This window comes from Sphaerodactylus townsendi, linkage group LG03, assembly GCF_021028975.2.
Source record: "Sphaerodactylus townsendi isolate TG3544 linkage group LG03, MPM_Stown_v2.3, whole genome shotgun sequence".
NCBI classification, from domain to species: domain Eukaryota; kingdom Metazoa; phylum Chordata; class Lepidosauria; order Squamata; family Sphaerodactylidae; genus Sphaerodactylus; species Sphaerodactylus townsendi.
The window spans coordinates 125,470,855-125,498,505 of NC_059427.1; the positions used below are offsets into that span (position 1 = coordinate 125,470,855).

Genomic DNA, 27,651 nt, shown 5'->3' on the forward strand with positions numbered 1-27,651 from the left:
TTTCAGGGTTTGTTTATGCTTATGAGGCAGCAACATTGAAAACAATTTTAAAATGATGGCAGTGCAGTTTGAACATCAGATGTGCATAAAACTGTATCACTCACCTGCCATTCTCGGGGCCAAAGTTGAAGGTCAGTGTGTGGGCCATCTCGACAGATCCACAGCCTCTTGTCTATCAGCTCGTTTCTGTCTTCACTTTTCAGTTGCAGACATCAGAATACCACTTGATGTTACTTGTGGGAAAACTGCTTGGGCTCATCACACCAGATGTGCAAGACTTGGAAGTCAAGACAACTGATCTCACCTTTAGCTGATTCCTAAGGCCAGCAAAGCAAGAGCGGGGAGCCTGTACAATATTTAAGCCTGTATGCTACAAGGAACATAAAGGGGGGAAAATGTAAAGCTATACACACCATCTCCGCATGCAAGATTTATTACAAAAGACCAAGTTTGCATCATGCAACAGCTGTCCAGTCACCCTGTCCAACACCCTGAAGAGGAGGAAGGAAGCAAAGTCCACACAAAGGCTCCAATTCAGTATGGTAGTGCAGTAACTTTGCTTGGCATTTCAACACTCAGATAACGCAAACACAGCGGCAAGTTCCAGGCTTGTGTACATCCGGCCCCTTGGCGTGGGAAGGCAGAGAGGACCATTCTGCCTTTCTGGGACTGAAATTTGAGGGGCATGAGGAGGTCTCCAAGTTTACCTGCAGATGTTTTTAATCCAGACTGGACAACAGCAGAGTCAGATAAGCAAGCAAGGCTAAAGTTTCTTTTGATTCTCAGGGTTCACTAAGCAAACCTCACCACATGTTGCCTGGGTGATAAGCATTTTTGCAGTCTGAGGCACAAGGACGGCATGGCTGCAGAGTACAAAGATAGCTTAGCCCCTGCGTTCTTGGAGGAGGGGGAGCACAGCTCGCTCACAACTCTGGCAAAGCTCTCTCTCACGAATGCTTCACTTGCTTTGGGCCCTGAACTGCAAGCAAGCAAGGCAACTAGTGCTTCCTGACTGACAGGAAACCTCTCTTCACCACAATCTGTCCCCTTGCAGGCTGCAGGAGAGATCTTAAACTGGGAGGCAAACAGAATAAAAAAGGGGAGGTGACTAGGTGCTTGAAACAGGTTATACATAAGAACGCCTGTCTGAACAGTATAGCAAGTGTTCCAAGCCAGCAAAACACTAAATTCAGAATATGCCATTACTTTTTCACTTCAAGATTATGTACAGCAAAAGTTGCAACATGCATTTTTCACTTCCAAGGACGTATTATTTCACAAACCTGCATCAACAATGTATAACAAATAAAGCGACTCAGTTATATCCTTTCTTTTTTTAAAGGATAATCTGGTGGTTCCAACGGCAACCACTAGTTCCAGTCCTTTGAAAATTATTTGGAAAGATCCGGCAAGGCAGGAGCTTCTAAGCAGTGGCCTTCAGCCATCAGAATGCATTGCCCCTTACTTCTGACCTTCTGAAAACACATTTCCAGAGGTCTTTTGGTGGTGGATGAATCTGAAGTGGAGCTAGGACTTGAAAGTCATAGTTGGGAAATTCCTAGAAATTTGTGAATGGAACCTGGGGAGGAAACTCAGCAGGGATGAAATGCTAACGAGTCCGCCCTCCAAAGGGGCCACTGTTTCCAGGAAAAGTTTCTCTGCCATCAGTTGTTATTCCAGGAAAAATCTTGTCTCTGTCTAGAGGTTGACAATCACTTTGGAGCTGGCTTTGCATGTCCATCTAAATGCCACATAATGCCTCAAACCTTGCAAAACTATAAAGTCTAATAATCTGTGGCAGATATTTATTTAAAGTGCTAAGGAACCAGTGGTGTATCTGCCAGAGGGACAAGGGGAGTTAATTGACCCTGGGCGCCACCCTGGGCTGCTCCTTCAGTTGGTGGAGGAAGGCGGTGGCGGTCCCAGGTGACTAGGTGCTTGGCAGTGCCAGGCCAAAGGGCAGCTTGTGGCAGACTCCTGGCCCAGCCTCTGCCTGCTAAAGGAACAGCCTGGCGGGGCGGGGCTGAGGGGCAAACTGGCCCTGCCTGGGACCCCCACTGCCCTCCTCCACCAGCTAAGGTAAGTGGGGCACAGGGAGGGGGCGTGGGGGCCCCCCTGTCACTTTCCCCGGTACGCCTCTGCAAGGAACACTACTGAGTGCTACATTGTCAAAGGTACTTTTTCCATCGACCAGCTCATGTCACAGCTAAGGGACCAAATTTCTGCCTTACTTTTAAATTTTTAACTCTGTAATCAAATTTGACCTGCCTTCTCTTTCTTCTAGTCTTGTATATGCCATTTTATTCCCTTTGCTGGATTAAATATAATTACATCAGCGTGGTGTGTGTGTCTGTGCTATCAAGTCACAGCTGACTAATGGCAACCCCATTGGGTTTTCAAGACACTAGACGCTTAGTTGTGGTTTGCCAGACCCTGACTCTCCATAGGCTGAGAGATTTCTGAGAGAACTGTAACTGGCCATGGTCACCCAACTTCATGTAGAGGAGTGAGGAATCAAACCCAGTTCTCCACCACTCCTACCCACCACACCAAGGTGGATCTCAGCATTACATAATAGAATGCTGAACTAGGAATAGGAGACCAAGATTTAAATCTCTACTTGCCATGAAACTTCATTCTCTCTCCGCCTAATCTATCTCATAGGATTATTGTGAAGGTAAAATGGAGAAGGGGAAGAACCATGACCTCTCTAGAGGAAGGGAAGGGCAATGTACAAAAGAATAATAAAGAAATGTCACACACTTTAAAGCCATTGCTTTCTGAATCATTTAGAACTTCATCCACTCCATAAACTTTCAGATTAGAAAATAACTGGCTTTCCACTTGCATGTGAATTACATGAGCCGTAATGAAGCAGACCCTAAAGTGCCAAGCCTTGCTCTCTTGCTGCTTACCAGAATGCAGAGGTACAGTCAATGATGCAAACAAAAAGCAATTGTTTGCCCAGTCAGGGCTGCCAGCCCTGCCGCTTCCATCATTCCCCCCCCCCCCCCCCAGCCCCCATGTGAATGAAATGGCTTTGTCCTGTTCTGGCATCAGCTAAACAAATAGCCACACCCGTCTCCTTCAGTCTAATGCTTTGGAATGTTCCCCACCTTTGGAGAATATTTCACCTCCCAGAAACTTTCTGCCCAACCCCTTATGGGACTACAGTCTTAAAGCTTCCCCCCCCCCCCCCCCCCCCCGCCCCCAATGGAATGTTCTCCTGATCAGTTTTCATGTAACATTCATTGAAGGAGGCAATGGACACTCTCAGATGCATTCACATGTAGAAAGGTATTTTGCATATGCACATGGCCTATTGTGTTCTTTTTCTCTTTTGGAAGTAATGCTTAACCACAGAGAAGCAGCCCCCCCCCCTTTTTGTTTTTGGCTTTGTAAGAGGTAAGGATTAACCTAAGGTTGTTCCTGGCCTTTGATAGGAACAGCTGTACACAGTCTTATACCCTGTAAAACTCAGCAACAATTTCATAGACTGACATTATGAAGATAATTCTACTGGCCAAGCTATGCCTGGACATGAGAGAGTTAAATGCAGCAGATTCAGTTTCTCCTCCCAGCCCCCAGATGCAGGAATTTCAGTGTTTTGCTCACCTACCCTGTAGCAAGTCTAGGCAGGGAATTTGGGTTGGGTGTGTTATATCACTTTCTTTACTTATTTATATAGAAAAAGGATCCAGTCTGTACATTATTATGCATAATATCTGTAGGTACTTGAACCCCTCAGTGTGCATGGAATGGGATGTTGGCAACTTTATGATCAGCAGCATCTTCACACGTATGCTCAACACAGGAAAAAAAGGATCAGAAACGTGCAGTAACAACTGAGGTCTGAGGTGATAAGCTATTTGTTGCCCTGTATATAATGATGCCTTAGAGATCAGCCATAGAAACACAGGTGTTGGTCAGGGACTAGATCACCATGCAACAACTCTTATAGAGAAGGATAAACCAGCCCTGTTATCCCAAAAGTCACTGCTACAATTTGAAAGCCCAACTATAACCAAATATGCTGAAGGCTTAAGTTTGAGCTAATTCCCAGCCAGTCACTATGGGTTGAAATACAGATGATAGCTTGTGGGAAGGAATCCCTCATGCTGCCAGTTGAATACTACTACAGTAGCCAGGCAAGAGAAAAACTGCTGTTAGGCTGTCTTTAGTGTAACTGGTAGCTCCCACCCTCCAAATACAGGCAGAGTACTTACTTGCATAAGATCTTTTACTCCATAGAAATTTTCATGCGTCCACTGTTCGATGCAGCCTACATCCTACTTTCCTGGCAAGCCTGCTGGCAATTTTACAGTCGCTCTTAGCCTTTCTATGCAGCAGCTTCTGAAACAATGGGAGTGCTGCCTGCCCAGGGCTTGCGGGGTGGGGGGTGGGGGAGAGAGAGAGAGAGAAAGTGTTCCAGGGATCTCCACCCCTGCTGTGTCAGGCATTACAGGCTGCCTTTTCACCCTCCCCCCTTCTCTGCACTTTCTGCAAATGTCTTCTTTCAACTCCCTTTTCTGGTATATTTGGACATCACTTAAGTCTTCAGTAAAGTAATTGCTCTACTACCTCCCATGCCCCAAATATGCTTTCTTACACTAAAGCTGAGTTTCTGAGCAGATTTACTGTCAAGGAAGTATATTTAAATTGCTGGTAAATCTTTTCAAGTTAATGTCTTTGGGATCATAAGGCTGCTGTTAGAAATGATGACTCTGGTAAGCAGGGGTGGGGGGTGGAGTGGGGATAGCTGAGGCATTATCCCCCTCCCAAACAGACCCCTGCTGCCAATTGCAAGACTAGCTTCCAAATCATGTTATATTTTCTTATATCTGAGTTACTGGCATAACTGATGCAGCTCTGTTCTTACATTTTTCCATCATAATGGGTTGGTCTTTGAACTCTCTTTAGTATGCAGGAACCATTATATATCTGATGGCATTTTACAGTCAGTAAATAATGCAAAGTATGGATTGAAATAAATGAACCCTTAAAATCCACAACTGCCTGTTTTATTTTTAATTTTGATTTCTACCCCACCCTACCCCAGCCAAGGGCTGGTCTCAATGCAGCCTCAGAATTTGTAAGGATAAGAATTGTATGCTAAGGCCTTCATGTTGTCACTTGATAATAACTTTTTGCCTAATCCCCCAATATAAACATTCTGGTTTCCACTCCCAGGTTCTTCTGGCTCAAAATTCTGCAGAAACTTGCAGTTTTAGAATCCTGAGAGGTCTGTCTCTACTTGTGGCAGGAGGAAGGGTAGAAACAGGCAAGTGTGTATTACACCAGCAGCGTTTTTCATTAGTCAACAACCAGATTGATTTGACCACTGCTGACTGCTGCAGCAAGAAAAACCTGCCTATAAGGAAGGGATCCTCTGAGTTCAATCCGATTCTTGGTCTGCTTTCTCCAAAGTTATACCATATTAGCTGGCTGGACCACAGGATTGAGAATCAACCGCAGCGTGTACCCAACCTGCATTCAGGACACAGCTGCAGGTCACTGATCAAACAAAGGAATTGGTAAAACATAACAGAATATTTAAAAGCTTATAAAATAAAAGAAACAACTTTTTCATAACTCTACCCACCCCAAATATCCCATGCTTGCAAGTATCACCAACCTTGTAACTTCTTGCATTTTGCCACGAAACTGAATATTCTAATGCTGTCACAGAAACTTCTCCAACTTTCCTTCCTGTGTTTGCAATCAGACCACACCCTGTGCCTCACCTGTACTACAAAGGACGATGGAAGTTGTAGTCTTTTTTCTGAAGTAAACTCCTAGCACTATTTGATATTCTTTTAAAAGGACAAATGATACAGCTTCCGTAGGGAACAAACAATGCTGTTTGTTCAAATGGGCTCCCCCAAAGATCGACTCAAGAAGGACTATTTTGATAAGCAACTAAACTTCATGAAATAGTTCTGGCTAATGAAATTTTATGTCACAATAACAGCATAATCCTAGATTACTCCAGTCTTTGACTTGTGAAAAAAGAACTTGCCAGTTGATACTCCTAATAGCTCTTCCATTCAGGAATCAGCCAAACTTTAGTTAGAGATCGATCCTAAAGGAAGGCCCTGTGTGGATCTCAAGTCTCAGGTCAGCCAGTGCAGGCAGAATCTTCTTGCACAGGGTTTAGTTTTTAATTGGAAATTCTCCTCAATTTTCCCTACTCAACTTAAAATTCTATCTGCACCCTTCAAATCTATAACAGTTTTAATGACAGTTTACCTATAATTGCTTTCCTCAAGGTATCCTGGAAACTGTTGCTTAATGACTGCCCTGAGCCTTATCTTTCAGACATCTCTGTTCTCACTCACAGAATGTCAGTCCCCAGAGTCGTCTGGGGAAAAGAAACGTCTGTACAACAAGTTAAGACTGTAGTATAGACATTCAATACATATTCCCTTATTGTATGCAGTGCTGACTTCCATGGCCCTTTCTAAATCCAAATGAAATGGTAATTCCCATGGAAACTTTGAAAATGGGAGGAATATATAGTTGAATCTCAGTACTGAAAAGTAGACAATTTAAATGTCACTTTGGCTAGGTATATTATAAGAACCAGCCAACACATTTGTATCTCAGAATGCAGCAAGGTATACAAAAGCATCAACACCCTGAAGTTTTCATAAGTCTAAGTGGAGCTGCTACCTCTGCTGAATTGCACACATTCAATATTTTGCATTTCTGCATTTCACCAGCAGTAAAGATACTGGAGCCTGATCTTGTCAGATATCACAAGTTAAGCAGGCTGACCCTGACAAGTGTTTGGATGGGAAACCTCCAAGGAATGCTAGGCTCGTTTCACAGAGGCAGGTAATGCAAAGCACTTGTTAACATCTCTTGCCTTCAAAACCCCACTAGGGCTCGCCATACTTCAAATGTCACTTGACTCCCCCCCCCCCCAAGAAAAAAAGGTCACTATTTCTTCCCAGCATGCACAGTTGCACTTGGAACAGGTAACCTAGATAAAGGATACCAGTGCAAAACATGCTGCCCACAGTGAATACTTTTCAGAGAGATGTTTTTATCCCCCTGCCCCAATATATACTAGTAATATGTAAAAATACTTTTGTTGCATGACCCCACCCAGATATTGTGACCCACTGCAGTACAGGAAGTTGCCTGTTCCTGTCACATGGCCATGCTTCTATATCATCCCTTCTAACAAGGAAGAAAAGAGTCGTAACTGAGGCAACTGCTTATATTTCTTGCCTATTTCTGGAGGGAGTGTCTTTGCCAGAGCACAATTTAGGGGTGACTGGATGGGGTTTGGTGGTACAGTGAACAAGATGGCATTTCCTTGTTTCACAAGACTTCAAGAAGAAACAACATTTGTGAGTACTACTTTCCAGACAGATTGGGATGAAACTATTTGTTTATACTAGGGATTTCCAACATGGTGCCAATGGGTGCCATGGAGATCACCAACACCTTTTCTGGCACCTGCCAAGTGTTTCTAGGAGTGGGGAGGGCCAGGTAGGGCTTTTGGCCGGCAAGGATTCTGATTGATTATTAGAGATTTGATTGGCTGTGCAGATTAATGTTGCTTTAGCAGCTGTTGTCACTACAGCACACAAATCTGCACTGTGTTACTGAAGTTAAGCTGTGGGCCATGGCAAACATTTTGTGGCTGGCTCCACCTTGTAGCAGCCGTTTTATTGCTGTATCCACCATGCTTTTCACAGTCATGTGTGATTTCCCTCTGCTCGAGCGATAGCATCATTCCATGACACTTCGCCTCAATGTTCAGCTTTAAAGTGTACGCCCCCCTCCGTGAGATCTGTCAATCTTACTTTACTGTGATGATGTCCAATTCCCAAAAAAATGTGAAGGACAATCTAGGATTAGGCTATAGTGTAGCTATAGTCTTTGAAGGGCAGCCATGGAGCACAAGCAGGGTGGTAAAGGATGATTGAAACATCTAATTTCAGGGTCTTTTCTTTAAGGCCTCATAGCCTGATTTTTGTTGTTGTTGTTGTTGTTGTAGGAACTGAAAGTTATGGAAGACTTCCAGAACCTACGACATGGACTTCCGCAGCATGATGTTCTAACCACCAGCCCAGACTTGAAGACAGAACCCTCCCTGGAAGGGTTAGGTGACCAACAGCTGTTGCTCAGAGCCATGCCTTATTCCATGCAAGAGAAGCGTTTCCTCAGGTTGGGAGTGAGATCATGAGGGAAATCATAATTAGCATTGTGCTGTCTAACTGCAAAGAACGTCTGACACAGTCCATAATATTGGATTAAAACCACAGCCCGTGACACAGCCACAGGCCAGAAAAATGTTTTTCTCAGGAAAAGTACTCTAATGGGTAGAACAGCCCCACGGAGTGGAGATATTTGCTATAGAAAGATGGTTACGATCCACAAAGAAGTGGGTGAATTCTGTATTTATAGTTTGAGGTTATGAATCTGTTTTTAATTACATCACCCTCTTATCTCGTAACAGGAAGCTAAGAAGCTATCCCTCAGCAAAACATTTGCTGACTTAGAGTGATAGTAGTTGAGCAGAGAGAGACTGTGTCCCTCTTTGGGAGCAGGGGGAAGCAGCCTAATTAGGAACATGGACGTGTGATTCCCTTCTAACTCAGGCCCCTTCTGCACATGCAGAATAATGCACTTTCAATGCATTTTGCAGCTGGATTTTAACTGAGTGAAATAGCAAAATCCACTTGCAAACAATTGTGAAAGTGGATCGAAACAACGTTATTCTGCATGCGCAGAAGGGGCCTAAATCTCACAGTGCCTCACGGTGCCTCACAGATTCGCAAGGCAGAAAGGAACCTTGAACCCATTTTCTTTGAGCAGGCGGCTGAATGCACCCACAGAAAGAGAGGTGTCTGCTTGGGTGACCTGGTGCCGAAGACGATACAGGGTCTATAGGCAACTTCAAGAAGGTATCTGGAATCTTGCCAGAATCTGTCAGCTCTGGAAAGCTTCTCTGGATGAGATTGAGGGTAAGAGGAACATTCAGCTTTATAAGTAGATCTGCTGAAAGAAGGTCACTGGCCTACTTACTGGTATCTGTGTCAAACTTTAAAACTGGGGCTGGGACTAATGAGAATGTGTCTGTGGCATCAGATCAGTTGGAACACTTGGAGGAAAAAAGAAAATCCTCTCCATCATTGAGAAGGGACCTAGTTTCATAAATGCTGCCACTCAAGAGAGCCCTCCATCGGCCTGTCTAATTACTTTTATAACCCCTGAGCAGGCTGGTATGAGGCAAGGGGGACCTCTAGAGGCTGGCTGGCTGCAAAGGTGTTAAGAACACAGAAGGAAAATTTAAATCTGCTTCTGAAATACCTTTGAGTCATGGGCTTATGTGATTAGTTGTAGATCAGGAAGATGAGGCAGTCAGTCCATGAGTAAGGCTATTGCATGCTTTTGTATGTTGACTAAGCCCTGTCCTGGATGGCCCAAACTAGCCTAATCTCATCAGACCTCAGAAGCTGAAAATGGTTGGCCCTAGTTGGTACTTGGATGGGAGACCGAAGGAATACCAGGGTTGCTATGCAAACAAAGGCAATGGCAAACTATCTCTGCTGGGTTGCCATAAGTCAGTTGCAACTTGATGGCACTTTACACACTCATATTAATTAAATTGAACTGTGTGGATATTTCAGCTTGACCAGTGACTGGCAAAAACTCTAATGAGGCCTGACTGAAACCAACAAGGGGGCAATAATATGGGTCAGGGGTCTGCAACCTGCGGCTCTCCAGTTGTTCATGGACTACAATTCCCATCAGCCCCTGCCAGCATGGCTAATTGGTGATATAGGCGATTGTGAATTTGGGCACATTGTCTCTTGTGCGTCATCTCTGCCTCCACTTTTCCTCTCAGGGATTTTTGGCCCAGGCATCCACTCCTATTTCTATTTCCTGAAGTTCCTGCTTTTTATCAATTTCCTGGCTATGCTGCTTATCACAGGATTTGTACAGCTGCCTGTTACCATCTCCCGTGACACAACCAGTTTTCTGAAGGGTCCAGGTGCGGGTGAGTCCTTCAAGTGCATAGGCACTAGGGTTTCTGTCGGCACTCCTACATTGCTGCCTGAGGGCTGGAGGATCAACTGAAATGCCACCCACGTTCTTTCTCCTAGAGCTGGAGTGCATGAACTACAGCAGTGACATCAGTCATAGATCAGTCTGGCAACACATTCAGGACGTCATCACTGGGGAAGTGAGTTTGCAGGAAATATGGTTTGCAGGTCATTTCCTGGGCAGGAAGTTTTCATGGGGAGGCAAGTGTGTGGGGTTGGAGATTCAGGAATGTACCTGAACTGTGAAAAATTGAGTGGTGGAAAAGAGGGAGACCCTTATGTAAAGACAGGTTGTGGTCTCTCTTGGATTCAAGATGAACTGGTAGAAGAATGCCCACTAATTCTTTTCTTAACGTTCTGAGTTTAAATCTTTGAAAATGATTGTGGCTCAGGCCTATCTACAAGTTTCTTCTCATTTCTTCTTAGGGCTATTTGGAGCATTCCAGACTATTTTATGGTGCTTATCATGTAAAACAGGATAACAACCACCACTATAATATACACTTAGCCTACCTGCTTAGCATCTTGGGATACCTCTTTGGTTGCTTCCTCTGGATCTTTTGGCGGTAAGTAGCCCAGATAGAGACCTGGTCTCCAAACTGACAAGGTATGAAAGTATGAGAGGGAGCCTGTACGGGAGAAACGTAAGTAGTAGCAGAACAGAAGGTTTGAGACAGGGAGGGATTTACATATGCAGTGTGTTATGACTCTGGAGTTATTAATTGCTCCCTTGTCTCAAAATGTCACCTTTTCCCCATAACTCAATTGCAAAGAGGCAAGATAATCTATCACTTGACATTAATTCTCAGTGAAGAACTTCACCACTGCATATTGTATTTATACCATGTCATGCTGCCCAATAATTAGAAACATTTATCTAATGGAATAGCAACAGTCAATGTGGTGTGTTGGTTAAAAGTGGCAGACTTTAATCTGGAAAACCGGGTTCAATTCTTCACTCCTCCACATAAAGCCAGCTTAGTGACCTTGGTCCAGTCATAGTTCTCTAAGAACTCTCAGCCAACATGGAGGTAGGCAATGACAAACCACCTCCAAATGCCTCTTACCTCAAAAATCTTACATGGTCATGGTCACCATAAGATAGCTGTGACTTAATGGTATTTTACACACACATAATATAATATTGACAAGAGAGGGGCTTGCAATGCAGAAGTCCTGTTCCTCCCCTTCCAGCTCCTACTTCCCCCCACTTATTTCCATTCCACTGGTACCTACTCCACAAGTTCAGGGTCAGGTTTGACTTCCCCTCTTCTCTTGCAATTTCCTTCCCTTTCACAGCTGTTCTCTCCAGCTGTGCTTTTCTCATCCTTTTTTGATGACCAGTATTGGCATCCTAAAATGAGTCTATATCAATCTAATATTCCACCCAAACCAGTTTTTTGCAACGTGTGTTGGGGGGTACACTACTTTACTTTTAAACATTTCAGATTTTTTTGGCAAAACTGAGAGTTCCCCAAAGTTTTTGGAATCTGAAATTGTAGCCAGAGGCTGGCTCCATTTTGTAAATGTTTTGATCTACACAGTCCCAATGTGTTATCCTTGGTTATAAGGATAAGTAAAATCTCCTTGTCCTTTCCCCATCTCTTCTGTATTCTATAATAATCTATCATATTTTATCCCTTCCTTTCCCACTGCATCTCAAAGTGGTTTCCTGACTTTCATGGCCTATCAAAAATGTCCATTTTTTCCTGCAATGTCTATCTGAGAAGAATTTGGGCATCACCAGTGCTGATTCACATCCCCTGTGCGGATCTTTGTGCTGTGACAAGCTCCATCTTCTTGTTCTACCAGCTGGGTTCTATATTACATATGACAATTATATCAGTTTGCCAGGAGAAAGTTTGCCAGGAGAAAGGTCGTGGGTGCCTCCACTATCCCAGCTTCAGCCAAGAGGACCTCACTGGTGGGCTCTGCCAGCTCTACTGAGTCATCATTGGCCTCAGTTTGGTCAGAATTGCTAGAAGCAGATCCCTTCTCTGCCCTGGCTGGACTGGTCCACATCATTAAGGAGAAGTCCAGCAACTTTCTCTCTGGCTTCAGACTCTGCCTCCTTTTGAGAGGGTTGCCCTTTTCTTCGTTGGTCCCCTGGGTTACCTGAGCCAGGAGCAAGCTTGCCCTGGAACCCGGTCTATCTTTGCTTTGCTTCTCTTCCTATCCCTCGTCTCAGCCCCAGGTGCTACTTTCCCTGAAACCCTTTCCCAAATCCTCCTTTCACCTGACAGCTTCGCTGACGAGGTTGTAGTCTGGCTCTACTCTGCTTGGGCTTTTGCCCGGCCCTCCGTTCCCTAGCCTGGCTTCTCCTGTGCTGGCTGAGGGACGCTCTCTTTTCTGGTGGCCTGTGAGAAGCCAATCTCAATCCTCAAAAAATGGAGAGGTGAAACCTACTAGTATACCAAACAACACAAAACACTCTCCAGTGGCCAATAGATATCAAATGCTAATACATATAATGTGATATAAAGTGATATAAAGTGCACCTGTGTGATACAAATATACAAACTCATCAACAGACAAGTGTGTTACAATATACATGGAGTATCACCTATGACAATAAATAACAATAAATATGAAAATAAATAACAATAAACAACACTATTAAAAATGCCTCTGTTTTTCAATGGGGAAAGTCACTCCAGTATTGCTACTACAGTCCACTCAGCATGTCTTATTTGCATGAAGTAAATCCCAATGCTTTCAGAAGGCATTATTCAAATAGCCTTCACAAGAGTCCTCCGCTACTTCTTGTAACACTGACACAAGCCGTTTATAGTCATCAATCAGACCTGGTTCAGTTATTCTCCTAGATTTTTGTTTCTTCTTCAGTGGATGGCAAAAAAACCTTGAGTTGTTTAGGACTTAACCATCTGTGAGGACTTAACCATCCATGGGACTTGACCCTGTGTAGTTAGATAGCTTCGTCTGTTGAATTGGCCATTGGAGAGTGTTTTATGTTGTTTGGTCTGAGAGAAGTCTTTCACTGGTCTGTCACCTTCCTGCACCCTCTAACTAGCTTCACCACCTGGTCCTGGGGTATCCTGATGAGCTCTGGTCCTGTGCGCTCAGCCTGGCTCTCTTGGGGTCAGGAGCTCCAGAACTGCTCCTGGTTCTGGACAAAGGCCTTACATATCTGTGACAAACCAATCTACTGTCCCAATATGCAGAATTGTTGCCAGTTTGGTGCAATGGCTGACACTACGAGGTGAATTCAAGACACGCATCAGGATCTTTGCAGAATGGGATTTCTGCATCCAAAATCCTGAGGTGGCTACCCTCAAACAGCGGAGTATTTACAATGTCCTTAAGGTACAGTATAGTTTGCCGGTGGAATATGATAATCTGATCCTATCCCTTTACCCTATAAATTAATGTGTAAATTCATAACACATTTTAAATTATCTATCACTTAAACTGCTGGCTAGACTTAAAAAATAATGTTTTTTGAAGTATGAGCTAGACATGTAAGCATACACATGAAATCTTTTTCCTCTCATAAGCCAGGGTGCCCTTTAAGCTTTTTTGACTTGTGGCCTAAAAAGGGCATCACATTTCTTAGTTATTTGAAGAAGACCTAGAAGAATGGCTCAGACATTAAGCTCCTGGTCTCCTGTGATATTTGCCTGGGTTCGAATCTTCATTCAGCTCTCGTGTCCCCTCGTTGTTACCTTATTTGTAAAGCCAGGTTGTAGCCATTAATAGTGCTTGACTAGATTGAGATCTACAGGAGCAGCCCAGAGAAACAGGATTTAAACCAAATTCCTGCCTTTAGGGTAATATCCCAATGTTAGAGGCACTCATTGTTTCCATCCTTGGATTACTGTACATCCTGTATCCTCAGATGTTAGAGCTTTGCTGGAGAGGCCTTGCATGCTTAAACCTTAGAAACACATTATTCCTTGCACTGATAGAATTGACTTTATTTCTCTTCTGCATGGAACAGATTGATATGGCAGAGCAGACCCGGCGTGCGCAGAAGCGACTGCGGACATGGAAACAACTAACACAGCTCTATCTGCTACGCCTGCTAATTAATGGCGTCATCTTGCTTCTGATTTCTGCTGCTTTCTTTTGCATTCACTTGGCCACAGATGTTTCCCAGGTAGGCCACCTCCTCCTTCCTAATCAGGGTCAGCTCCATAACGGGACCTTTAGTGGCTAAGCCTGAATCTGGATCTGGAGTTCATGTTCTCCAATCTGGATTAATTGCTAGAGCTCAACTGAAAGCTTGAGCTGGCATGATGCTTGGTGCTTGCTGAGCAACAGGCACAAGGACAGAGATCAGTTGCCAGAACTGGATCAGGGACTTTGAGCTCCTAGACTGTATACCAGGAATGGCCATGTAGGGGCTTCTCATTGCCTGCCAATTCCAATGGTTAGAGTTGCGTAGCCTTTTTTTCGTGTTGTACCTGGAAAAACTTGTGCCCTCACGTAGGCCCCTTCCGCACATGCAGAATAATGCACTTTCAATTCACTTTGCAGCTGGATTTTACTGTGCAGAATAGCAAAATCCACTTGGAAACAATTGTGAAAGTGGATTGAAAGTGCATTATTCTGCATGTGTGGAAGGGGTCGTAGTCCTGGGTAGCTCACTTAGTTATATCCCAGTTTCCCACCATGAGATTAGTTCAAGCCTCCAGATCCCTGAGAGCCAAATCCTTAATTGACAGCTTACTTGAATTTCCCTTCATACTTGTTCACTCACAGGGTGTGAGGCAGATAGTGGTGAATTGTGGAAAATCGGGCACTTAGATCTTCATGGTATATATAGGATAGATTACTTTTCACAAATGATTATATCACCGTGTAATGAATGGCCAAGTTAATTCTAAAACTGAAAGCCTCACTGGGACAAAGTTCCTGGATTCTGACAGATATTATCATGATAGAAACATCCACTGCCCATAAATATGCTTCCTTGTGCCAAATGCATCTCTGACTTGTTTGTTCCCAGCAAGATGTTGCCAGCCTCAGTGTAGTAAACCAGTATCTGCCACCTGTGGTCATCTCCATAGTGAATGCTCTCCTGCCCTTTCTGTTCCATGCTCTGGCCCAGTTGGAGGGCTGCTCTCCCAAGACTGAAGTTAACCTTACTCTGGTCAGGTAGGTGCTTCCACTGTGGTGTCGTCTTTGAGGAAAGAAAATGACAACTACAAATGCACTGTTTTATTCTTTCCAGAATGTCGATTTCAGTTTTTCTTAGAACAAACAATAACCCCCTCTCTTGTAAACATCCTTTGTATTCTGCTATGCGTGTGAAGTGTAAAATGTTTTGTTTTTCTGTTGGCTGAAATGTTTATGGGTGAAAGTAGTAGCCTTAATCAATAATGTCTAAGTTTTAAAGTTATTCCCTTGTCAAATAGATGCTCTGGTTTTCACCAGAGCTAATGGCTCATTGGGCCCTGCTGTAAAGATGTTCAAAGGAAAGGGTTAACATAACAAAACCTGTTATCAGGAACAGGGTGTTAGAATTCACACTCAAACCCTCCTGAGTAACTTAGAGACATCTTGTGGCCCTGTGTATTTCCTCCCATAGTATAATAATGCCAATGTTGCTTTGATCAGCACTTGGAAGTATGAGAACCGTATAGTCTGCTGTCAAAACATCTCCCGGATTCTGGAATAAACAAGGTGTCACATGGGGTCAGGCTGACACCTAAATGACCTTGTTGCCCCATTTTAATGTAAAATCTCCACACAGGGGAGGCACTTAGATGCGTCTTTTAGATCATGGATCATATGAAGGGGGCTTCACATGTACTGGTATGTTAAGAGAATGGTGTATTTTACCTCCCCAATGTGATGATGCTGACTTTATGACTCTGTAAACTGCATAAAACCTGGAAACCCATGGTATTCTGGGCTTCTGCCTTCAATGGAATTTGGTGCTGCAGCAACAATAAACCATTCCTTTTATTTCACCCTAACTCTCGCCTCCTGAGTGTTAATTGGGTCAGGGCTCAGGAGAACATAACTGATTAAAAGTTCCCTAGACACATCACCACCTCAGGGGTGACAGATATTTATTGTGGCAAAAAAAAAAGTTAACAGGGAGGAAGAGTTTACAGACTTTGCCTGTGGTGTTTGTTCCAAAGTTTCATGCTGGATTGGGCTGTAAGACACCCAGAAAGCCTATTTGAATCCTCCATGTGTCCCTCTTGGTCCTGTCAACAGGCACACTCAGAAAATTCCAGGCTCAGAACATAATTCCCAGGCATATATGGGGCCAATTTGGATTGGGACCATGGTGTGCAGGCAGTGGGGGTTTAAACTATTTGTGCAATTTTTTTGATCTGAAACAGACATGGGGAGATGCTGTTCGCTGCATTGGGGAAGCTTCTGTGTTTTGCTGTGTTACACATAAGCTTTCCCAGAAGGACAAATAACTCCCTGTGGCCTTTCACTAAGGTCGTTTTTGCATGGTGGCAGAAACAGCTGTCCACTGGCATAATTAATGCTGGTGGATGCACGAAACCATTCGCATGGTTTCGTGCAGGCAGCGCCAAGGCTGCTGCGACTTGCAGAGGCGGCTCTGCACAGAGCTGCCTGCAGGTCATCCTGTTCACCTACCTCTCCTCCTTGCACAGCTCTGGATGGCTGCCAGGAGTCAGAGGGCAGCGTGGGCGAGTCTCTCCAGCTGTCCAGAGCTGCACAGGGAGGAGAGGTAGGTGAATAGGAACACCAGAGGGGCCAAATGTGGCACCCTCATGCTTATATGCTTCGCACTGCACCAGCGGGAAGACGCTGCTTTTGAAAAAACTCGCTCAGGGAGCGAGTTTCAAAAGCAGTGTTTTCGCACAGGTGGGGGGGCAAGCACAGCGCTGCTACATCGGGCAGCTGTGCAAACAGCACCCCAGGGATGGTGTTTTTACCATCCCTAGGGCGCTGTTTTTCGGCTGTGTGTAATGAAAGCTTATGCCTCCAGCACTCTGTCCCCATAAATGCCAGGGAATTAAATGCTGAACACAGAACTCCGGTTGAAAGGACCATAGCCAGTACATGGGGGACATGAGGAGTTTGTAACCTGTGATCAGGCACTCTTTTATTATGTAGTAATTGATTGTGGTTTGCATATAAACTACTTAGAAAGCTGGTTGTGGATGTATCATCTTGCATAGTGGTAAAGAGATGCAGCTGCAGATCTTGTGTGCGAATATGTGGCAAAAGTCATCAGTATTAGCTCACAGTCAGTTTCTCAGACCCTAGAGTATGTGGTTTAAGTGGCTAGGCAGAACTGTACACCCTGTGTGTAAAGTGTAGTCTCTTTTGTCTTATAGATGTGTGATCCTGAAGCTGTCCAGCCTGGGAATGTTCCTGCTCTTTCTGAGCCAGAGGGTCCTGTGCACAGGGAGAAGAAATGCTCCCCAGTGCCAACCATGCGGTTACAACAAACTCTATCAGGTGACTGGAGATACACGGGATAATCAGGGTGCACGTTTCTGGTTCAGAGCAAATTGTGCCAAATAACATGTTCGGATGTGAAACATTCTGGAATTAGGCATCTGTCCATATGGAAGAGAATTAGTTGTCCTTGATGTGGAACGGATACACTGGTACTTTGCATATCTAGCCAGTGAAAATTACTTTATATTTTTAACAGCATCTCTTTCACTAGTCTCTTTTGGCATTCCTTTCCCTGGCATCCTTCCTTGGACATTAGTGTGTCTGGTTTTCATTTGTGTTGATTCCAACTCACCCTGGACTTTTTGCTTAGCTACAGTTCTGATTGTCATCCTGCAATAAGGAAATCCTGGTTGATTATGAGCCACTAGTAGTAAAGCCTACTGTACGAACAGACACAATGGGCTCTAAAAACCTGTTGGTGGGTTAATGGTGCCCACTGGGGAGGCTAAATCCTTCTGCCTTTCCCCTCCTCTTGGCCCCACAATTTTCCACAGAGAATGAAAACCTAGGCTAATTATTCAATTTTTAAAAGCTTACTTACAGATTCCCACTGTTCCCCCCCCCCCCTGCACAGACCAGCTCCCCTAGTTTGCAAGCATGCTCTCCTTTCTCACATTTTACACACACATAGTAGTAGTAGTATTTACTGCATTAGCCATAGGCTCCACACACACATACACAGACATATTCGGTTCTCCTAACTTTGCAAATGGGCTCTCCTTTCTCAGATTTCCCCATGCAAATAAACAGACAAGTTTCCCCAACTTTGCTGTCTTTTCTCAGCTTCTCCCTACCCGCCCCCCACACCCCTCGAGAGGCTCTCCTAACTTTCCAAACAGGCTCATCCAGCTCAGCCCCAACTTGACAGAGTTTGTTCCATGTTTCCAGGCAGGAGGTTCTTCACAATTCATCACAAGGATCTAGTCCTGAAAGGGAGAAGCACATTATGGAGGGTGGAGGGAAATATGGCTTCCTACTGTACTTTCCCCCCTTTTCAAAGCTCTTCACCACCAGGGAGAGGCACACAGTGGAGGGAGGAAGAGAGAATGGCTTCCTGCAGCAAGGGCTGCTGGGAAGTGTAGTTCTTGCCCCTTTGGGGCAGCTAGAATGTGGGACTTCCTGGTTAGCTGAGGACTATACTTCCCAGCAGCCCTTTTCTGATTCGTTGTTGGGAACATGCTGCTCAATTATATAGTGAGATTAAATCTTTTTGATTTTAATTCATTACAAATGACCACCTTGAATAATATACAAATTGAGTGGTGATTTTCTCCATGGAATTAGAATAAAGGGCAAACATATGCTCTGTTTGTACCATCAACCCCTATAAAATGATATTGCACACATTCACTGTGACTTTAGCTTTTAAAAACACCAATAACTCCATGTGACAGTCTATGTATATTACACTGACATAGGATAACATTCCTAGAAATAGCATTCCTTGTGTGAGTCACTCTGGTGATATTGTTGTGCCTGCAGTGCTGGGAAACTCACATTGGACAGGAGATGTATAAGATGACTGTCTTCAGCTTCTTGACCACCTTGGCATTTGCTTTCCTTATCAGTCTGCCACGGAGGTAAGCCAAGAGATCACCACTGGTGTTCATCTACCTTAGGGTTTCCTTGACAGTGGTCCAGGGGCAGAGCGAGGGGGAACTGCGCTCGGGGCATGCCTGCGCCTGTGTCCCTGTCACGCCCCCCACTCTGGAACAACACCACCGCCACACCCCTGCACCGGCGTGCCCCCGGTGCATCACACCCTACCCCGTCCCCTTGGTGCTACGCCACTGTAGTGGTCCTTTCAAGGGCCAAGCAAGTTGTTTTCCTTATCAGTGGGTAGGGCACTTCTTTCCTTTTGGAGGTGTTATGTAGTTGATCTTCTCTGTCACTAGCTTAGTTCCCAGTAATACTGGGTGGTATGGAATAATAGCATTGGGTCAGTGGTCATCTTGTTGTTGCTGACTGGAGAACATTTGTAAAGCAAGATGTATTGCCCATGAGCAAGGGGCAGAATACATTACTTTGCTGTAGTTCACTTCCAAGGATCCAGCTTAGGTAGGAAGCTGTGTGCAGTCTTGCTGCAACTCTCTCTCTTTTACTCCCAGGCTGTTAGCTAAACATTCATCCTGTGCCCTGGCTCGCTGGCTTGGCAAAGAGGAATTCCTGGTGCCTCACAATGTGCTGGATATTGTAGCAGTTCAAACAGTCATATGGACTGGGATCTTCTTTTGTCCTCTCCTGCCTTTGGTCGGATGTGTGGTCATCTTCCTTACATTCTATATAAAAAAGGTAAAGACTCTCTTGCATGTTTAAACAACACATACTACAAAAGGATACCAGTGGGTTTTGAGCACAACTCAGGGGATTAAGAGGTGGTATCTCAACACTTGCTAGTGATGGAGGACTTTGGCACTATATATATAGAAGTGGGGGAAATGCATTCTGTGTATGGCTGTCAAAATATATCTCATGGAAACTGAAACTGCTGGCTGAATCCCAGAATTGTGGAGAAGTAGGGTGAAGAAAGTACTACTCTCCCTCTCTTTCCTCCTTCCTCTTCCCTAATTCCTAAATGCTAAGTGGGAACATAGGACCCTCATCCCACTATACTTCATGATTTTCATCTCTCCTAGTGACAAGAGATTACTTATGCTCCAAGACCCCTGTGTAAAACTGCTTTCTCACACAATCTCTTTCTCTCACGCCAGTACACTTTGTTCCAGAACTGTCGGCCTTCAACTCAGCTGTTTCGAGCAACCCATTCTAAATTCTTCTTTCAAATTATGTTACTACTAGGCTTGTTTCTGGCCTGTGCATCTCTGGGCTATGCCATCAGCAGGTAAGTGAAGGGGAAATTGAGGAGTAGACAATCTAGGCATAAACATTTGGTGAAACCTTTCCTTGACAGTCACTCTTTTCTCTTTCAGTGTCCGCCCATCTCAGGCCTGTGGGCTGTTTGTCAACTATTCAACTTCTTGGCAGGCCGTGCCTAAAGCAACGTCCCACCTACCTACCTGGGCACTGCTTATTTGGAATTATGCCACATCGAATATCTTCTGTCTATTACTCTTGATGCTGCTCAGGTGAGTCCCATTTGAGACGTAAGTAAAAATACATGGAGGTAGTGATGAAGGGAACACCTACATTGGGAATGAGGAATAATTGTTTAATCTTGTTTCAGATCTCATCAGATCATGGTTCTGATGCACTTGTACCTCTGACCAACTCACTAGTTTTGAACACTGAACAACCAAACATGTGGTCTACTTAAAGTCTATTAACCAAAGCAGGTTTACCTGTTGCTCATTGGCCTGGCAACTGTCGATAGGAAAGATGACACACTGAAGTGGTTAACCTTGGCCCGATATACATGGAATGTTTATTTCGAGGCTCTTCACTGCACAGTGGGCTTGTGGTTGTAGTTTTCCTATTTACACATAAGGAGGCAGACTACAGCCTGCAGCACAGTTTGTCTGCAGAACTCTGTTGGGCCTCTGCTTCTTCCGGTTCCCTCAGTTCTACCCATCAGCTTCACCTTAAAGGCACAGATCTCACCACACCTGGTAGTCTCAAGACTAGAGCTGAAATTCCCTGCCCCTCCTATTCCCCCTCTGCAGAAGCAGAGCAGGGGAGGTGGTATGCAGCCAAAAAGAGACCATTGTTCTGTTCCTTACAAAAGTCAACTCGTTGTTATTATTATGTTTTATGCCTGTTAAAGGTTAATAAAGATAAAGAATGTTATTATTATGTCAATATATTGATATATCAATATGAGCATTTAGAGAAGCAGGAAGGAGCCAGCAACATAGAACAGGGGCAGTGGCGTAGCATCCACAGGGTGGGAGGGCATGATGCCCCAGGCGGAGCCGTGGTGTAGGCATGGCCAGGCCGTGGCAGGGTGTTCCAGGGCGGGGTCACTGCAGCAGGGGCACAGGGCACACGCACACCCCGGGGATAGTTTCCCCTCGCTTCGCCTCTGAACAGGGGTGAGGGGAAAGACGTGGACGGCAGTGCAAGGGAGTGGGAAGGATGGCTGTGAGTGGAGGGAAGATGTCTGGGGCAAAGCTGTGTTCACTGTCAAGTCTCCCTGCTCTAGCAGCGAAGCAAATGAAAAGCCATGCTAGAAGTGGTGTTGCTTGCTGTGGAGAGATGGAAAGTGAAAGTGGGGCTCCAGGAAATAGGTCTGTACAAGAAAGCATGCCGTGACAGACATTCATCCCCACTGTGCCGCAGACATCTTGTGCATAATCAGCCATTAGTTGCCATGTCCAGTCCTATTGCTCTCTTGGACTTAATTCAGACCATTTACTTTGATCTATAATGACCACTGGAACCAGAAACCTTTCCCTCTCCAAGAACCATGTTCTGCCTTCAAGCTCTTTTCAAATCAGGCAAGAGAAAATAACTGATTTTCTTTGTATTTTATGCACCAATGGAATCAATGCTACGGTGCTACCAAAAGGACAGGACTCGTTTTTTAATTACAGAAAGACTCTTATCTATAGGTGTAACAATCAAGACCCAATTTTGTGCCAAAACCTTTCTGATAGTATCTCACCAGCATGGGTGATATTCATTCCCCTATCCTGTGCCTAAACCATGAAATTAAATCCCCCTTTTAAGGTAGTTGTAGTCAGGTGTGGGTCAGACCCTCACAAACAGTGAAACCACTCCTGTAAAAGCTTTAGACTTTATTTCAGTATATAATTAAAGATTCAGGTACAAGTACTTTTTGATTAAGTTGGTAGAATAAAATAACAAAATCTAACTCCGAATACTTTTAAGTACAGTCTCAAGCAATTCCATGGCTTCAGCACATGTAAGCATGTGAGCGAGTGAGAGCTGCCTGTTTTATAGAAATATCCCCCCCCCCCTCATGCACACACACACACACTTCCATTTTTTCAGGCGACTTTTTCATATTTGGCCAGGATGTTAACAATTAGGCCAGCTCTTTTGTTGTTCAAATCGATCTCAGAAGCTTTGATGTAAAGCCCTCTTTCACCCAACAGGATGTTTGATAATTTGACCAAATCTTAAATGTAATCCTTGATCTGTGGAATTGGTTCACATAAGGATGTCTGTCTCTCGACATCTTGAAAAACTAATTTACAGATGCTCTAGAAAATGTCAGTCTTGGCAAGAGCTCATCAATATTATTGATGGTAATTCTATTATTGTAGTGAATGGTCTAAAACCTGATGCTCTAGGTATCATCTTGTTGAATCACTTGTATAGTCAATCCCCAACACTTTTAAAAAGCATATTATGGGTACAACAAACCTGCACAACATCTACCAGTTCACACGCAGAAAACATCTACAACATCTGCCTACATCAACATCCTCACCAGTTCACCTGATTATCAGTTTGATGCTTTGATAACATCAGCAGGACAAAAAGAGTTCACAGCTATAACTGTTGTTAAGCAGTCTTTATTTTTAAAAACTTAACTGTGAATATGTATTGTCGAAGGCTTTTACGGCTGGAATCACTGGAGTGCTGTGTAGTTTCCGGGCTGTATGGCCGTGTTTTAGCAGCATTCTCTCCTGACATTTCGCCTGCATCTGTGGCTGGCATCTTCAGAGGATCTGATGTAGGAAAGGAAAGCAAGTGGAGTATATATACTGTGAGGTCAATAGGTGAGGCCATCTGAATAGAAGTAGCTTGGCATGTGAGTAACAATGAAGTCTGTAGCATGTAAGTCACAATGAAGATAGCAAGGTCAATAGAATAGAATAGAAGTAACCTGGCCTTTGTTCCCTTTGATTGCTATTATCTATAGTTGTCCTGTGTTTGTGTGGAGCTGATTAGTCACTGTCTTGATGCTAGTGTTTTTCAACACTGGCCGCCAAATTCTGTTCATTTTCATGGTTTCTTCCTTCCTTTTGAAATTGTCCATGTGCTTGTAGATTTCAATGGCTTCTCTGTGCAGTCTGACATCGTGGTTGTCAGAGTGGTCCAGAATTTCTGTGTTTTCAAATAATATTCTGTGTCCAGGTTGGTTTATCATGTGTTCTGCTATTGCTGATTTTTCTGGCTGAAATAGTCTACAGTGCCGTTCATGTTCTTTGATTCTTGTCAGAGCACTGCGTTTGGTGGTTCCTATGTAGACTTGTCCACAGCTACATGATATGTGGTAGACTCCTGCAGTAGATAGAGGATCCCTCTTATCCTTTGCTGAACGTAGCATTTGTTGAATTTTCTTAGTGGGTCTGTAGATTGTTTGTAGATTATGTTTCTTCATCAGTTTTCCTATGCGGTCAGTGGTTCCCTTAATGTATGGTAAGAACACTTTCCCTCTAGATGGCTCTTTATCTTTGTTCATGTGGCTTGTTCTTGGTCTTGCAGCTCTTTTGATGTCTGTAGTAGAGTAACCATTAGCCTGTAGAGCCCAATTTAGGTGATTCAATTCATCTTGAAGGAGGTGAGGTTCACAAAGTCTGTTTGCGCGATCTACCAAAGTGTTTATGGTGCTCCTTTTTTGTCCTGGATGATGATTGGAGTTTTTGTGCAGATATCTATGAGTGTGCGTAGGTTTTCTGTATACTGTGTGGCCCAATTGTTGGTTTGGTTTGCGGATGACTAAGACATCTAGAAATGGCAGTATTCCTTCATTTTCTTTTTCCATAGTAAATTGGATGTTTGGGTGGATCTTGTTGATATGGTCCAGGAACTTGTTGAGTTCTTCTTCTCCATGGCTCCAAATGATGAATGTGTCATCCACATAATGGAACCATATGGTGGGCTTTTTTGGTGCTGTTCCAGGGCTTGTTCCTCAAAGTGTTCCATATAAAAATTTGCTATTACAGGGCTAAGAGGGCTACCCATGGCTACTCCATCTTTCTGTTCATAGAATTCATTATCCCACTGGAAGTAGCTAGTAGTGAGGCAATAGTGAAACAGGGCTGTGATGTCTTTTGGGAATTTCTGGTTAATGAGTGCCATGGTGTCTGCTATGGAGACCTTGGTGAATAGGGAAACCACATCAAAGCTGATCAGTTTGTCATTGGGGTTGAGTTTAAGATTGCTGATTTTTTTCAATGAAGTGAGCAGAGTCCTTAATGTAATGTGTAGTCAGTCCAATATGGGTTTGTAGTTGTGCAGCCAGGAATTTCGCCAAATCATATGTAGGGGATCCGATTTGACGAATAGCAATCAAAGTTAACTGTGAATATATCTATAACTGAGTTCTTGCAGCCACATTCTTAAAATCTAAAATGGCATTACTTCTTTGGTGAGTTGGTTGAGTGGGACCCAAGAGAAAGAATTGTTGCCATTAGTATGATGGTATCTTCCTTTCCCACAGCCTCATCCTCACCATCTACGTTTCTCAGGCACGAGCAAATAGACAAGAGATTGAAAGGCTCAAGAGGCAACGAGTACAGGTGAGTGGTCCTTCAGGTATTTCAGAGGAACGTTAGCTGATCTATAATAAAAATATCCATCACTGCATCTTTAATAACCTGTGACTGGATGATGTTCTGAATTCAGTCTGTGTAACACAATTCATCTCTTCTTTGCATTCATCTAGTGTGTCCAGGAAAAATGGTGCCTGATAAAAAAACTGACTTTGCACCTAGTAGATCTTCCATGAGTTTGGTGAGAAAAGTCGTCGAGAGGAAATAAACATCTTATGAAAGGACTATACTGATATGTCAATAGCAGGAAAATTTTCCTCGCTTCTGAAGAGGGACGAGAGCTCAGAATGACCAAAATCTGCTTAGACTGGTCACAGAAGAAGCCAAGGAATCCCCTTTCTCTGGTTGGTTTTTATACTGAGCAAGGTCTCATTGTAATGGGGACAAACTGGCTCCTACATTCACTCTCTCATACCCTTGATCTGTATCTACTTTCTCACTGTTTGTACAGGCTGCCTTACATATTGAATTATGTACCTAATATTGATCTTTCCCTCACAGTCTCACACTGGAACAAGCAGGAAGCTTGCTACTGTGTACTAGAAATGTTGCTGTTTTGGGAAAAACAGGCATGTCAATAAAGATATGCATGCTCATGAAACTGACATAAGAAAAAGGGTTTTCTATATTTAAAACTTATTCAGTAGATCATGCCATCAGTCCTCATTAAAGTAGTCTGTTCACTATCCGGATTATGAATGTCTTGGACATGCAAAAGAAATCGAGTGGAATGTAATTCTGTCCCAGATATCATTATTATGGTTGTACAAATCTGTACTTAAGATATGTGTACATGATATGCATGAGGGTGAGTCTATTTGTGAGAGGTGCTGATATGGGTGCATAGGGAAAGGAATGCATGCATGAGTATATTTGGGGAGCTCCCAGAGGCGTATCTAGGGAAAATGTAGTCCAGTGCAAAATCTGAGTTTTCTGCCCCCCTGTATGGGCGGCCACCTCCTTCCCCCACCATGACCAAACAACAGTTTTTTGCACCAGGTAATCTCAAAGTCAACATCATATTATAGAACATGCATTAACTCCGGGAAAAGGAGGAGGGGTGTGTGGGGGGGATTTCCAACCCCGCATATGTCTAAATGGCTGCAGCCCAGGGATATTTCACCCCATATGTCCCCCTGAGTGGTACGCCCAGGGGAGCTCCTAACCTTGTTTTCCATAATAGGCCAATTTATATTTTACATAGGCAATGGCAAAGCTGTTACTTTGTCCCATTGATCAGCAAGTAACTTTTCTTGGACTACTCCCTACTCTCCCTGAAATGTCTGTGTAACATCCAGCGTGCTGCAGAACCACAGACAAAAGGAATTACTAATTCCAGGAAGATAAAGCACTCTGACATAATGGTTCACCTTTGTCCTTAGGCAATCAGTGTTTGGAAATCAAGCACAGTAGTTTGATTGGGTCACATGTTTGAGTTGCTATGGGAATGATAAGGAACTGTAAAACTGAATACAAAGAAAAGAACACCATAAACCCATGCAAACCTATTCTTCCCATTCCATCTTACCAGTGCATGTATCTTACCAGAGTGCTTAGAATTATGCCCACTGAAATCTAACACAGCAGTTGTTCTCATAAACTTTCTGGGGCAATGCCCCTCCCTCCTTTGGTGCCATAAAACTTTTTTGTTTCCTTCTAGGACCCATGCAAACTTGTAAAATTCTGAATGTCACCACACCACTCCTGGTTCATTCAATCTCAGAGATATTGGCTGCATTTAGTGCTACAGCATGAACATTCAGTCTATGTCAGTGGTGGCGAACCTTTGGCACTCCAGATGTTATGGACTACAATTCCCATCAGCCCCTGCCAGCATGGCCAATTGGCCATGCTGGAAGGGGCTGATGCGAATTGTAGTCCATAACATCTGGAGTGCCAAAGGTTTGCCACCATGGGTCTATGTTATGTGTGATTGAATGCAAATCTTACATAGATAGAAGACCACTTAGGTAAAAGGCAAAGGTGTGAGCACTGTGTGAGCACTAGGTCATTACTAACCCATGGGGTGACATCACATCACAACATTTACTGCACAACTTTGTTTACAGGGTTGTCTGCCATTGCCTTCCTCAGTCATCCCCAGCAAGCTGGTGATTCATTTTATTGACCTTGGAAGGATGGAAGGCTGAGTCAACCTTGAGCTAGCTACCTGAAACCAACTTTTGTCAGGATCGAGCTCAAGTCGAGCAGAGCAACTTACCTCTCTGTACCGCGGGGCTTGCTCAGAAGAAGACTTACAGCCCCATTCAGGTGGCAGGCTGCGGTGTGATGCAGCGCTGCCCCACTGCTTCCTGGCTTGTCAGGAGAATCACAACTCAAAAAAGCCTCCCCACCTCTAAGAAGCTTCTATGGGCCACAACAGACTTATGCCAAATTTTGATGGCTTAAGTCTGAAGTGCGGCCTGCCACATTAACACTGGCAAAGGCCAAGAGGGAGCTGACTAACACTGGCTCCTCCCTTGACTATGGCTCCAGTCCACACCCCCACTATGCCAGCAGCTGGCAGGCGTCCAGTAGAGTATCCCAGGGGGCCCCTGCGGTGGTCTCATGCCAATACAATTCTCCCTTCTGCCCTGTGGAGGGCAGATCCACCAGTGCAATTGCGCACCCCTCCCATGAGCAAACACCCCCCCCCCACTTTGGATGGGGCTCTTAGCCACTCATAATCCAGACTCCATTTCTGCACAGACTTATCAGATGACAGCACCTGGGATGATTATCTG

The 27,651-nt window shown here is 44.2% G+C and overlaps 2 protein-coding genes across 5 annotated transcripts in view; one reads left to right on the forward strand and one right to left on the reverse strand.

Annotated features, from left to right (window-relative positions):
* TMC6 (transmembrane channel like 6) overlaps window positions 1-5,726 on the reverse strand; it is a 36,990-nt gene extending 31,264 nt beyond the window's left edge. For 2 of the 4 annotated variants that reach the window (XM_048489982.1, XM_048489983.1), the window contains exons 1-2: window positions 4,227-4,387; window positions 105-370 (exon numbers count right to left, since the gene is read on the reverse strand). In XM_048489982.1, the coding sequence (XP_048345939.1) occupies window positions 105-148 (44 nt within the window). In that variant the 5' untranslated portion in view covers window positions 149-370; window positions 4,227-4,387. Of the gene's footprint in view, window positions 1-104; window positions 371-4,226; window positions 4,388-5,635 lie in introns of those variants that run through there. The other 2 variants (XM_048489980.1, XM_048489981.1) reach the window with 2 other exon arrangements.
* Window positions 5,727-8,146: 2,420 nt separating this feature from the next.
* On the forward strand, window positions 8,147-25,512 carry TMC8 (transmembrane channel like 8). The gene is made up of 15 exons (XM_048487417.1): window positions 8,147-8,181; window positions 8,833-8,981; window positions 9,866-10,018; window positions 10,125-10,204; window positions 10,491-10,630; window positions 13,247-13,388; window positions 14,023-14,181; window positions 15,034-15,182; window positions 17,357-17,480; window positions 18,966-19,063; window positions 19,592-19,775; window positions 20,195-20,325; window positions 20,414-20,569; window positions 24,796-24,874; window positions 25,021-25,512. The coding sequence occupies exons 1-15, from the start codon at window positions 8,147-8,149 to the stop codon at window positions 25,081-25,083; spliced, it is 1,842 nt and encodes a 613-aa protein (XP_048343374.1). The 3' UTR covers window positions 25,084-25,512.
* Window positions 25,513-27,651: the final 2,139 nt, after the last annotated feature.